Raw genomic sequence first — 13,136 nt, 5'->3', positions numbered from 1 at the left:
AAAGAGAAGGAAGAGATGGGAAAAAAATGAGAAACTGGTAGAGGACTAAGCAGGAGGGATGGCGAATGGGAGTCTTCCTGTCTCCTTGAAGGAGAGGTCTGTAATGAGTTGTTCCGGGCTGGTGGAGTAGGGCTGCAGCTTAGGCACTTACCCCCAGAGAATGCCACTGGGCCCCTGACCCACCTAGTGAGGATGGCCGGTCGGGTTCCGTGAAGGCGGCATGAGTAGGGGGACCGCCACTGTGGCCTTTTTCATTCTGGGTCCCTCAGAAACACACAGGGGGGTCTCCCAGGGACCCCAGGACGTGTGACGTCACAGCAGATCGACCACAGAAGCAGGTGTGAGAATCCAGCACACTTGTCTCCAGTCAGACATTAAAGAATTTGTAAAAAATGCAAAACAGTGTCACCCTTCCAGCATGTAGTTTTGTTTTGAAACATAGTTATTGTTCATTGAAATTTAGCATGTAACGGGCTTATTATTTTCTAAAAGGTTTGAACACATAAATATTTAAATCTTTTTTCTAGTTTTATTTTCAAACACGGTAAGTATCTTTAGATGTAACCTGCACAAAAAAAGCATCCAGGAGTTCTGAGACCAAAAAGTTTGAGAACCTCCGAGCTGCTGGATAAAGACACTCACTGCACAGGACTTGTGGGGCGGGTGGCCCAGCCCAGGTTGTTGGGGTGTGACTTCCAGCGGTGGAAGATGGGCACGTCACAGCGGCCCCGGCTGCCTCCGAGGAGGAGATGCCTGCAGGTGTTTGCTGCAGATGGGTCAATGCTGTCAGGGTCAGGGATGCGGAGAGGTGTTCTTCTGCTCCTGCGGTATGGTCCACTGGTACGGTTTCAAGGATACTTTTGACACGGGGCACTTTCCGCTCCGTCCATCTGCAGTGTCGTCCTCCAGCACAGAGCTTGCCACACAGTGCGAACTGGACTGCTGGTTAAAGGAATGAATGAACGGCCTGTTTCGCTTGTGTTCAGCCCCTCAGTGAGACCTTGAGTTTCACGAGAACTTTCTGTGCTGCCAGCCTCGACCCAGGCCTGCCAGACGTGATAGGGGCCCTGGTCCTGTTTGTAACAAAATCAGTGATCTGTAGGTTTGACCTATGTTTTGGGGAAACTGGCATTTTCCACATCATCAAACTGCTCACATCATTCTTAGGGTAATTTTTAGCTAACGATGGGCTGCCAACTTTATTAACCGAACCCTTTGTTTAATGCCCAGCTGCCCTGGAAGGGTTGTGTTCGGCCTCTGTCATCTATCACTACCCTGGTGGAACTGGCGGTAAAGCTGGAGCTCGCAGGTTCCCAGGGAGCGCCCTTCCTGCAGAAGCGGCCAACAGACATCGTCCAGGTGAGCTCCGCTCCTGCCCTGTGCCGGGCCCCGTCACCGTCCTTAAGCAGGAGCAATCCACTACGGTCCCCTCTGAGTGAAGCCTGCCTGCTGTTTGAATAAAGAGTGGAATCTGTTGAGTCAGAAATCCTGCACATGAGACCTTGTCTTCTGATCCTGTTAAAATATGCATTGATCTTATTGAGTCTTACTGAATGATATTAATGGATTGCAATGATGGGTTGATTTCTGGAGCAGCCGCATGAAATTTCATGATAGACCGACTTTGAAGTTCTGTGTCTGGGTCCTTGTCATAGTTTCTGGGTATTTGGTGAAGGGAGTCCTCGATATCAATTTTAACAGCCAACCGAGGGACCAGGGGCTGTTTTTTTTTTTTTTCCTGGTTGATGGAGTTCCCTTAATCAGTGAAGTTTGATTTGTTGATGTTTTGTTAGCATCTAGAGAGAGTAAAAAATCATCTTTGGAGGAGCAGACCCACAGACGCTTGTTCTGTGAACTTGACCCTTTTGACTCCTAATGAATGAATTTGCAATAAACATTTAGGATGTAGTTGTGCTACCTCACAGGTCACGAAGATAGTAACAGAGAATGCAGAGGTCAAGGCTATACATAAAGCTACTAGGCGTTTTTTGATCCATGAGATTTTTATAAAATTTTTTTTTTTAACCCCCAAAGAGAAACCCCATGACAGCTGATGAGTATTGGAAGGGAAATGTCTTACATTTCTTTTTCCCCTCAGTTTTACCATTTTCCCCGACACCAGCAAAGACTGCGGAGACCACCTTTATGAGTCGGTCTGTGTAGCCACTTGGTCAGAATTCTGTGTCAAAATGCTTAGATAAAGCTCTGATGGCTCTCGAAGATGTTTTATCGTCCTTCACCAGACCGTTCTTAATGGGTCTAGTGGGGTCTCAGTTACTAGAGAGGAGGGTAAAGCAGGTGAAGTGATGAAATCTGAGGTCTTGAAGGCCTCTGCTCCCCACTTTCCTGCGTTCCGATTCTGACTGGAGACGCCTCTGGTCGGTGCTCACCACCTATGTTTTTCCCGTGTTGTTATAACTGCTGCCTCTGTGACAAGATTTCGGCATTTCAACCAGTGGCCCAGTGCTTAAATCTCCAACCCAGGGGACAGCTGTCTTCTCTTCTCTGTGGAGAGTCTGTGCTCTCTCTGGGGACGCCTTTTGTTTTATTCTTTCCCTGAGATTTAAAGAGAAAATGTGGTACGACTGTGCCACTTGCGTGACTAGTGAGATTCCAGAGACCTTTTAGGGTAATGTTTCAGTCTCTCTTACTGCTGAATAAAGGTAAAAAAAATGTTTTAAACCTGAAAAGTGCTCTGTCTGCAGTAAAGAAAAGTCTTTATTTAGCCCTGCGTGGTGTGCAGCACTTGAGAACTTTTTATTGTTGGAGGCAGTCCGAGGAGATCACCCAGTGAGGCTCGGATGAGGGCAGAAAAGCCACGCTGCCCTTGTTTAGACGGGAGATGGTCTCACTGCCTTTCAGGTAGTAAAGGGCCCAGAGCTGTGCACGGATTTGATATCATGAGCATGCATGTCCATGCTGCTTCATCTTGGTTACAGATTTCAAGATTACTCAGTTTGTAGCCCCATCTTACACCGGGAGTTTACGGATCTACTCTTTGAGATGAAGATGAGACAGTGTGATTGTTGAACATTCTTCCTTGAATTCTGTCTCAGGTTCCTCCTTCACCAGCAAAGCAGCGAAAATAGAGATGTCATTTAATGCCGATGTGACCTGGGGCCAGTGTAATCTCTGTGCCTCAGTTTCCCTGCCTGTGAGATGGGGGAGATAATAGTTGTATTTCCTCAGCGGGTCCTTGTGAAGGCTGAATGAGACAGGAGACACATGGAAAGGACCTGCACAGTCCCAGCCAGTCCTGGATAAATGTTGGGGGCTGTTATAGATCAGTAGTAGTATTGTTGATTGTCAAGTAGTTTTAAGACTTGGTGATATGAATCCATGAATAAAGTTAAAAAATTCTAGACATCTCAGATCCGCTTTATGTACTTTTCAAGATTTCACCTGAGAAAAAGGGTTTTTTTCCCCCCTTAAAATTGAGTTTAGTTTCAAAATGCATTCTGTAGTCCCTCTTTTCACTTTAATTCTCCTTCTGTTGCTTTTTTTTGACAAAACTTCACTTTCTTGTATTCAGAGTTTAGAGGCCACTCATTGTTTTTCTGGAAACTTGTCCCTTTAAGCCTATAATTAATGGACAAAACTTGCTTTAAGCCTATAATTAATGGACAAAACTTGCTTTATTAAAAAATCAATAGGACATTGTACAATCAGTCCAAAAGGAAATGCTTATTGACTTACAAATATTCCTCCTTTTTGGACTAGCTTAAATTACTAACAGCAAGCATCATCACCAAAACAGCCAGGAATCATTTGGCACCTCCCCCCCAGCCAGGTTGTGTTAACTGCTTCCTGAGGTTTTATCCCATAGCAGGTATTTGAAGGTAGTTATCTGTAACTCCTTTCTGCAGGTGAGGGACTGAGGTTTAAGCAGATTCGGTCACTTGGTCCGAATCACGCTGCTCTCAGGGGCAGACTCTCGGCTGGAACCAGGCTGGGCGACCACAGTGTGCGTCCTCAGTTGCTCCTCTAATCCGCCTCCCATTGACTGGCTTCCCAAATTGCAGTGTGTTCATAAATGACTGGCTTTAGTGATCTCAGCCTGATGAGGCCTTCAAAGAAGAGATACCAGTGAGAACACGAGACGGAGCAGCATAGATTAAAATTGTATATTTTCGCAAATGTTTTATTCTCAGCTAATGACCTAAAAAGTTAGGATTTTTTAACTCTGTAAGCACGAAAAACTAAACATTGAAAGTGAATACAGTGCAAAAGAGAAGTGGGCTTTTGAAAATGCAAACCTTCCATTCGTTTTTCTTTAGTGAGGCTTGTTGAAAGGAAAAGTTCTGTTCAGTTCAGTTCAGTCGCTCAGTCAGGTCCAACTCTTTGTGACCCCATGAATCGCAGCATGCCAGGCCTCCCTGTCCATCACCAACTCCCAGAGTTCACTCAGACTCACGTCCATCGAGTCAGTGATGCCATCCAGCCATATCATCCTCTGTCGTCCCCTTCTCCTCTTGCCCCCAATCCCTCCCAGCATCAGGGTCTTTTCCAATGAGTCAACTCTTCGCATGAGGTGGCCAAAGTACTGGAGTTTCAGCTTTAGCATCATTCCTTCCAAAGAAATCCCAGGGCTGATCTCCTTCAGAATGGACTGGTTGGATCTCCTTGCAGTCCAAGGGACTCCCAAGAGTCTTCTCCAACACTACAGTTCAAAAGCATCAATTCTTCGGCGCTCAGCCTTCTTCACAGTCCAACTCTCACATCCATACATGACCACAGGAAAAACCATAGCCTTGACTAGACGGACCTTAGTTGGCAAAGTAATGTCTCTGCTTTTGAATATGCTGTCTAGGTTGGTCGTAACTTTCCTTCCAAGGAGTAAGCGTCTTTTAATTTCATGGCTGAAGTCACCATCTGCGGTGATTTTGGAGCCCCCAGAAATAAAGTCTGACACTATTTTCACTGTTTCCCTATCTATTTCCCATGAAGTGATGGGACCAGATGCCATGATCTTCGTTTTCTGAATGTTGAGCTTTAAGCCAACTTTTTCACTCTCCTCTTTCACTTTCATCAGAGGCTTTTTAGTTCCTCTTCACTTTCTGCCATAAGGGTGGTGTCATCTGCATATCTGAGGTTATTGATATTTCTTCCGGCAATCTTGATTCCAGCTAGTGAGGCTTGTTGAAAGGAAAAGTTATAAAGACTGAATTGGTTTTATGTGGTCTGTAGTATGGAAGAAAGGATTAAACCATTGAGTGTTGAGGGAAAGTTAAATTTTTATTGTTTTCTCTCCTTATGATGAATATGCAAGATGGTTTTTTTTTTTTATGGCTTAAGTATATTTCCTCATTTGTGAAATTTGAAGAATGTTATTTACCTTGTCTGACTGAGTCAGACATCTTGTACTAAGCACCCAAGAGATGTTCAGTAAAAACTTGCTGTCACAATGACAGATCATTTAGAAGGATCAACTGCATTACTAATGAATATTCACTGTGTATATACTTTATATGAATGTGACTTAAAGTGACAAGGATTCAGTTACTTCTTTTTTTAGTGCAGTAGGAAGTTTTGATGAAATGAGTGCCTTCCTTTAGCTAGGGACTAGCTAAATTGTCTAAAGCTGAAGAACTTGAAGATTATTTGTACAGAACATACATTTTTTACAACTCATAATCCACATTGCTGTGTAATCATCCACTGCTGCTGCTAAGTCACTTCAGTCGTGTCCGACTCTGTGAGACCCCATAGACGGCAGCCCACCAGGCTCCCCCGTCCCTGGGATTCTCCAGGCAAGAGCACTGGAGTGGGTTGCCATTTCCTTCTCCAATGCATGAAAGTGAAAAGTGAAAGTGAAGTCGCTCAGTTGTGTCCGACTCTTAGCGACCCCATGGACTGCAGCCCACCAGGCTCCTCCATCTATGGGATTTTCCAAGCAAGAGTACTGGAGTGGGGAAGTCGCTCACTAGAATCTCTTAATTGCTAGGAATTTGACCACAGCCATTGACCCTTAGAAAAATCATTATTGATTACTTTCAGGGAATAAGCTTATTTCTTTGGTAGTTAAAATTTTGATTTTTTTCCTGTATGCTGAATAGGTTTTAAGTAATCAAAATGTTAATTTGACATCTTTCATTCTTCTTTTATAGAGAGAATAAAAGTAGAGCTCATAGTGTTTTAATATATAAATAAATGTTTGATTTATTTCAACAAAATTGTATGATTTGTAGCCACTCTTTGGGAGTGGCTCGGATGGTAAACAATCTGCCTGCAATGCAGGAGATCCAGGTTCAGTCCTTGAGTCGGGAAGATCTCCTGGAGACGGGAGTGGTAACCCACTCCAGTCTTCTTCTCTGGAGAATTCCATGGACAGAGGATTCTGCTGGGTCATAGTCCATGGAGTCGCAAAGAGTCAGACATAACTGAGCGACTTTCACTATACTGCTGCTACTCTTTGGGAAGTGTTTTGCCAGACACTTAGATTACCAGCTTGTGGAAGCATGCAGACCTGCCTTTCATGAATACAGAGCTGGTACAGCCAGTGCAGGACGTGAGGATGCGCAGAGCTTTACAGCTGACCGCTGGAAGGACGGGTCTGGGTCTCAGTCTCCCCGCCTGTAAGATGAAGAGGCTGGACTGGATTCCTTCTTCTTCAAAGATCAGTTTCCACGAGCCTGTGTCTTTTGTTTATGTTCAGGAATGTTAACAATTTCAGATTAAGTACTGAATTCCATTCCCTCCCCTGAAGCAGAATTCAGTGTGTGCTATTAGAATATAAGCTTTTAGTTATAGGCTCTGCGTCTCCTGTTTTTGAAAACCTTTTAATTCTTTATTGTACAGAAAGCCTTTCGGGCCATAGGTGGCGCTGTTGCACCTTTAATAAGTCTTCACTTGCCTGTCTGTGGAAGATTTAACTGACAGCCCTTTAATCTGACTTTGTTTAGTGCTTCAGGATAGCACATTGCCCACTATGTCTGGTTACCTGGAAGAATTATTCTAGGTATTTATACGTTATTTTTATTCTGTCATCTCACTGTGAAAATTTCAGGCTTGCTGTGCAAACAATGGCAAAATTGGACTTTTCTTCCAATATTAGAAACCAGTGAGGCACGACTTTATAAAACAGAAGTGGTCCCTGGGAGCACCTTAAAGCAGAAAAATGTGTTGAACTCCCTGAGTATTGAACCCACTGCTGTGCGTTAATCCGTGGGAGGTGATTTGGTTGGTGTAGGAGGGAGGGTAGTTTTTGACTTGGGTTGAATTCACATGCTACCCCTTTAGTCATGCCAACTTGAGTCAGTTCTTTCTGAGTTTCCCCCTTGTGTGTAAAATAGAGATGCTACTGCCTGCTTTGTAGAATGGTGAGAATTAGAAGTTATGTGAAGTGTTCAGCATGGTGGTTCTCTCAAAAGAGCACAAACCCTTAGCTCTTGTTTGGTATGAAGCCATCATTTTACAGTCTTTAGCAGTTACGACGGAATTAAAACAGGGAAAGCTGGTTTTATGATGAAAGATCCAATTAAGAAATGGGTAAAATATTTGAAGAGGGTCAGTAGTTCCTGTACTCATAATTTAGCAGCAGCATTGGAATGAGGCCGCTGTACAGTCACCCTGAACATTAGGCCGCACCATTTTTGGCTAATTAATTCATGCTGGGGCTCGGGTGGGCCCAGTAATGACACTCCTGTTTTCTCCACCAGCCAACTGAGAGATGGGGCAAAAGTGTAGGGGGTGGAGGAAATGTCCTCTTAGTTACTGATAAGGCCTCATTCTCCGTGCACTTCAGGGCTTCGGGGAAACGGGTGTCTTAATATTGTGTCCTGGGGCTGGAGAGGCCGCTTCGGGTCACAGCGGGCGCTCGTGGGGGGACCTGGCCCCGCCGTGCTCAGGGCTGTCACGTCATGGAGCTGAGCATCCTGGGCGCTTCCCGAGCGTGGCCAGCACCTGGGCAAAGAAAGGTTTCCCGTGTCCCCCTTGTCTCCCAAACTCCCTGAGCCCACTCCTCAGCCCATTTGTGTGAGGAGGGTTGGCTGTGGATCAGAGGTCCGGAGTGTGGAGGGCGAAGCCCATGGGGTCACAAAACAGTTGGACCCAGCTCAGCATGCACACGCAGCACGCTTCACAGGCACCGCTTGTTGAGCACCTGACGTGTGCTACCTGCTTTTCTAAGCATTTTACAGACACTACTTTAATTCTTTAATCCTCACAACAACCAAATGAGGTGGGGTGGATTATGATCCCAATTTTACAGATGTGGGGATTGAGGCAGAGAGAGCCAGGGTAAGTGATTTGACCAAGGTCACAGAGCTGGTAAGCGGCAGAGCTGGGACTCAAACCCCGGCAGTCTGGCTCCAGGCTCTCAGAGTTCAGCCCGTCTGTGGATCTGTACATGCACCTGTCCATTGGCCAGCCTGGAAACAGTGGGAAAGGGAGAGTTACACGGGCGTTCACAGCTGAGTCTCAGCCAGGTCCATGCACCGTGACCCTCATTTTTCATGGTCTAAGCAGCAGGTCTGTTCGAGTTTGGTTAATGTGAAACCTGTCCATCGGGGGTGGGTGATGCTGATAATATAATTCCTGAGCACACTGAGGTACCCATGGAGCTCTGGCTGGACGATGTCCTGTTTCTCATTGTGATTTCTTCAGACAGTGCCAATTATTATCTCAACACCCCCTCACACACGGACATAAGATGAGAAGCTTCTGAGTAGCCCAGATAATCAGTTAGCAGAGCCCACCAATCAGAAGACTGTCATGTACCTAGAAGTGGGTTTAATGAAAGGAAAGAGCTTCCAGGGAGTCCAGTTAAAGTCCAGCTGGTAGAAAGCAGTCCATTTTTTTGTGGCTGAGCTTGTTGTTTGAAAAGATCGGATTAGATGAATTAGCTTAAAAGACAGAAAAGGGTCATGTCAGGTGGTACATTCACACCAGTAAGAAGTGGTGGTTGACCGCCTGGGTGAGTCATGAGATAAAAAGATTTTTACAAACTTCATAAGACAGCCTGAAAAGCTCTGCAGTCTCAGTGCAGTTAGCATGGGACCCCGTTCATCCCTGGACGCCCTGAGGGGTTGAGTAATTGAGGATTGTGATAATGACTCTGAGGCATCAAAAAAAAAAGGTCTCCTATTTAAAGGATGTGGCACAGGATACTAGATTTGATCAGAGTTTTCACTGAACGGGACATTTTTAGCACCATCTTGAAATCCCAAGCTCCCTGAGGTTCCCCGCAGCCGGTGCCCTCTCGGTGCAGACCTGGTGGCACTTGTTGGGGCTGCGATGGGGCAGCTCCCCTGGCTCCCCACCCATCCGCCAGTCCGTCTGCCCCGCAGGCTTTCTCATCCCACCTGCCTTGTAGGGCCGCCCTGACAGGCACACGCGTTGGCGGTCACGTGTTGTGTTTGGTGTATAGTCAGTGTCAACGATAGAAAGCACCTGTTTCTTATTATAATGGTGGCTTCTGGATTGCAGTGATTTTTAGTCTGCATTTAAAAATAAAGATTGCAATACACAAAGTGGCTGTTAAGTAGTGTCCTGGGAGCTGTTCTCTGTGTGGACAGTTGAATACATGTGCTATTTCAGTACAACTGTGTTATTGGGACACAGCTTTGTGAATCTTGTTAATGTGTTTAAAAACTGTCAGAGCTGATGATCGGCAGAATTCTTGGATCCAGTGCCTCTTAGGGTGTGATTCGCCATCGTGAGAAATTGCATTCTATGGAGAAGGCTAACTGGGTCTCATTGATATTTGGATGATTCAGCAGATGATCAAGGCTTTCAAAGCCTTCTTGATAATTAATGAAGTTAACAGTTTCGTGTTGTAGACTAACTACAGAGCTGCCTTCTAGAAATTGGAAATCTTCAACTTGTGAAGTGTCCAGTAATTCAGTGTGTGTGTGAGTGTGAATGTGTGTGTGTGTGTGTGTGAGAGTGTGATTTCAGGAAAGGAGAAATAAGTTCCATGTAGCCATCTGATACCTTTCTCTTCCAGACCAGGGTGTGGGCGTTTATTTACACAAATAAATTGGTAGTTCACTTTCACGTCTGTCATTTGGCCGATTTGAGGGAATAAATTGTCATGCTTGTTTCAGAAGAGTCGGGGAGCATGCGGTTACAAAGCGGGGCGGGAGGCAGACAGAGAGGCACGTTATGGTTTGTGCAGGGTATGAGAACCAGTAGCTTTCCTTTTTTCCTTCTAAAGCATAAAGGCACTGAATTGTAACATACTGTTACTCAGAATTGTTTTTCTGATCAGACACAAGTGTCTCAGATTTTTCAAGGCTATGTGAATTATGAAATGTGATTTAATAGTTATCTTTAAAAGTGGTTTTGTTTTTCAGATAAAAGATCATAATCTGTTCTTTCTTCCAGGGGCCCAAGAAGTTCTCATTGATCCAGGTACATGATCTATGTGCTTAGTCTCTCTCGGTTATTTTTTTTAAAGTGCTTGTTTCGTGGTGGTGTGAATGAATGGTTTCAGTTTCTGGATTGTGATCTTTGGAACGTGCTGATTTAAGTAACTTTAAATCAGTACAATTATAAACGTGATTGCTGTTTGTTCCTTGTTTGATGGGACACCCTATTGATTGATGTTGTCTGTCCAGGAGGGAAGCCCTTCCTCCAGCATGGTTAAGTGAATGCTTTGCAGTGTGCCTTTAAAATCCTCTGAATGCCCTGAGCATGCCTGTCCAGTTAATTTTGAAGTCGTGATTCTGCTCTGATTCTGTGGCTTATGCTCCTCTCAGTGTGAATTTGAACTCTCTGTTGCATTTTGTGTGTGTGTTAATAGGGAAAGACATTGTGCATTTTTTTTTTTTTTTGCAGAGGTGGGTTTTCCTTTCCTCTCTTAATGTCTTCTTTAATTAATATAGTAAAAATCTCTTTTATTGCAGTGCATAATTATTTCAAAATGAGATCTATTATTTTCTGGCTTAATTGGAAATGATGAACAAAGAGTCATTAAAAAAAAAATAAGAAAGGAAACCCTCCCATCCTTCGAAGGATAGAAATCAGGGGGTCATGCTTACACGTGCTTCGTGGCCAGCACACCTTCCCTCATCTCATTGTGTATCTTGCTTCTGAGATGAAACTGCTTCAGGTCTGTAGATTTTTGTTTTAACATTTGTGTTGCATTCCTCCTCTAGGCTGATGTTCCCTGATGGAGTTTGTGGACGTGTTTCCCTTCCTATGTGTAGGAGGGGAAGCAAATGCTTTGTGGTGTTTTCAGGAGACCCGAGTTGCTGATGAGAAAGCAGATGAGGTTGGGCTCTGTAGCTGAAGGACACTCCCGCACCTCCTGGCTGAAATCGATGAACAATGAAATCAGTGTTAGATGTGTTGGTGTTTGACCAGTAGAAGTTATCAAGGCCACACTGGCTAGTTTTGCCTGACAGGAAGTCCTGGATTCACTTGTGGGAGAACCGGATGCTTTACTAGGTAGAAAGAGCTTAGCGATGTCAGAAAAATCAGTCACACGTTGAGATTAAAGGAAGAATGTAATATGTTTTACTTCTGCAACTTTTCAAGATAAGGTGGTATCAGGTTGAAATTCAGTCTTGAGTGCTGAGAGTGAAGTGGGGGTGTTTCTGTGGGTGCTGTTGTTCAGGCACATGTCAGGGTCCCGTGGGAGAGCTTGAGGCTGGCCGCAGAGCCGGGGTCTGGTGTCCCCAGGGCGCCCTCTGTCTATGGTTCCAGGCAAGAAGGACGCAGCTTGGGCCTCTCCTCCCCAGGAAGAGCGAGGAGAGATTGAGATTCTGCAGCAACCGCCACCCCCCCACACCCTAGGCCACTCCAGTTCACCGGGAACCTTCTAGCCTCTGCTCGCGGGGCCTTTGTCCAGGGCTGGCTGCGCCCTCTCTTCACTCGCCAGCATCTCATGTCTCAGATGTTAGGCTCGTCTCCTCTGCCCGCTAAACCCTGGCACACGTGTGGGTGGGAAGCCTGCTGGTGGGGAGCCTTGCCCTGACTCTGCCTCTCGACGGCTGGTGTTCTCTCGTTTGGCTCCATAGAAAACCCAGCCCGAAACTGGATCACTGTCTTTTAATTTTTGAGCTTTCAATGGGTGAGTTATTTGAAGCAAACTGTCTCAGGGTTTTTGCTGCCCTCTTTCCGCACAGACATTTCACGGGCTGGAAGGAGCAGTTTGACAGCCCCTGGGTCCTGGCTCCGGTGCTTGTTTGGTGGGGCGCACCAACACGAGCATACCAGGCTTCTCCTCCAGCCATTTCTCACCGCTCAGCTTCCGAGCCCTTGATGGGCATTTGAAGCAGAATGCTTCGTGGTGTCACACTGTTATTTCTTGTCATTTCTGAGTGTTTTGTGAACGTTCAGCCCCTGTTTCCAGTGAAATGATTTTCTGTCCAATTCAGTTAACTCAAATTTGCTTTTCCCATTTTCATGTTGACAGGAGTTTCTTCCTCCTGTAATAAAAGTGAGCAGTTTGCACTTACAATGTCAGAGTACTGGTCCAAGGGGCTTTTTCACTCTTAACGGTTTTCCTACAGTTCACCCGTTAAAATATGCAGAGGCTCCACTGTATGCCCGGAGTGCTGTGTTACTATCAGTCTTGGAACTTTTCATCACCCCAGTCACCCCCCACTTTCCCTGACCTCCTCTGCCCCACGCAGCAGCTCTTCTCTCTGGATTTGCCTGTTCTAGACATTTCAGAGAAGGCAATGGCACTCCACTCCAGTACGCTTGCCTGGAAAATCCCATGGACGGAGGAGCCTGGTGGGCTGCAGTCCATGGGCTCGCTGAGAGTCGGGCACGACTGAGCGACTTTGCTTTCACTTTTCACTTTCATGCATTGGAGAAGGACATGGCAACCCACTCCAGTATTCTTGCCTGGAGAATCCCAGGGATGGGGGAGCCTGGTGGGCTGCCGTCTATGGGGTCGCACAGAGTTGGACACGACTGATGCGACTTAGCAGCAGCAGCAGCAGCAGACATTTCGTGTAAATGGAATCCTACAGCTGTAGTCTTTTGTGACTAACGTCCTTAGCTTGGCATAACGTCTGCAATGTCCATGTTGTAGCATGAGTCAGTACTTCGTGTTTTGATTTTGCTGCATGACATTTCACCTTACGGATAAACTTTTGGGTTGTTTCTCCTTTTTGGCTGTTAAGGAGTAATGGTGCTATGAACATTCATGTATAAGTTTTTACGTGGACATGTTTGCAGTT

The 13,136-nt window shown here is 45.5% G+C and overlaps 1 protein-coding gene across 13 annotated transcripts in view; it reads left to right on the top strand.

The window, feature by feature from the left end:
- The window catches only part of TRAPPC9 (trafficking protein particle complex subunit 9), a 388,230-nt gene that overhangs the window by 17,998 nt on the left and 357,096 nt on the right, over positions 1–13,136 (top strand). For 12 of the 13 annotated variants that reach the window (XM_025264824.3, XM_025264823.3, XM_044928874.2 and 9 more), the window contains 2 exons: positions 1,231–1,359; positions 10,327–10,353. In XM_025264824.3, coding sequence (XP_025120609.3) covers positions 1,231–1,359; positions 10,327–10,353 — 156 coding nt within the window. The remainder of the gene's footprint in view (positions 1–1,230; positions 1,360–10,326; positions 10,354–13,136) is intronic. The other variant, XM_025264825.3, reaches the window with a different exon arrangement.

Source organism: Bubalus bubalis, chromosome 15, assembly GCF_019923935.1.
Source record: "Bubalus bubalis isolate 160015118507 breed Murrah chromosome 15, NDDB_SH_1, whole genome shotgun sequence".
NCBI classification, from domain to species: domain Eukaryota; kingdom Metazoa; phylum Chordata; class Mammalia; order Artiodactyla; family Bovidae; genus Bubalus; species Bubalus bubalis.
Note: the sequence above shows the minus strand (reverse complement) of the source record. Positions and strands in the feature narration are given on the sequence as shown.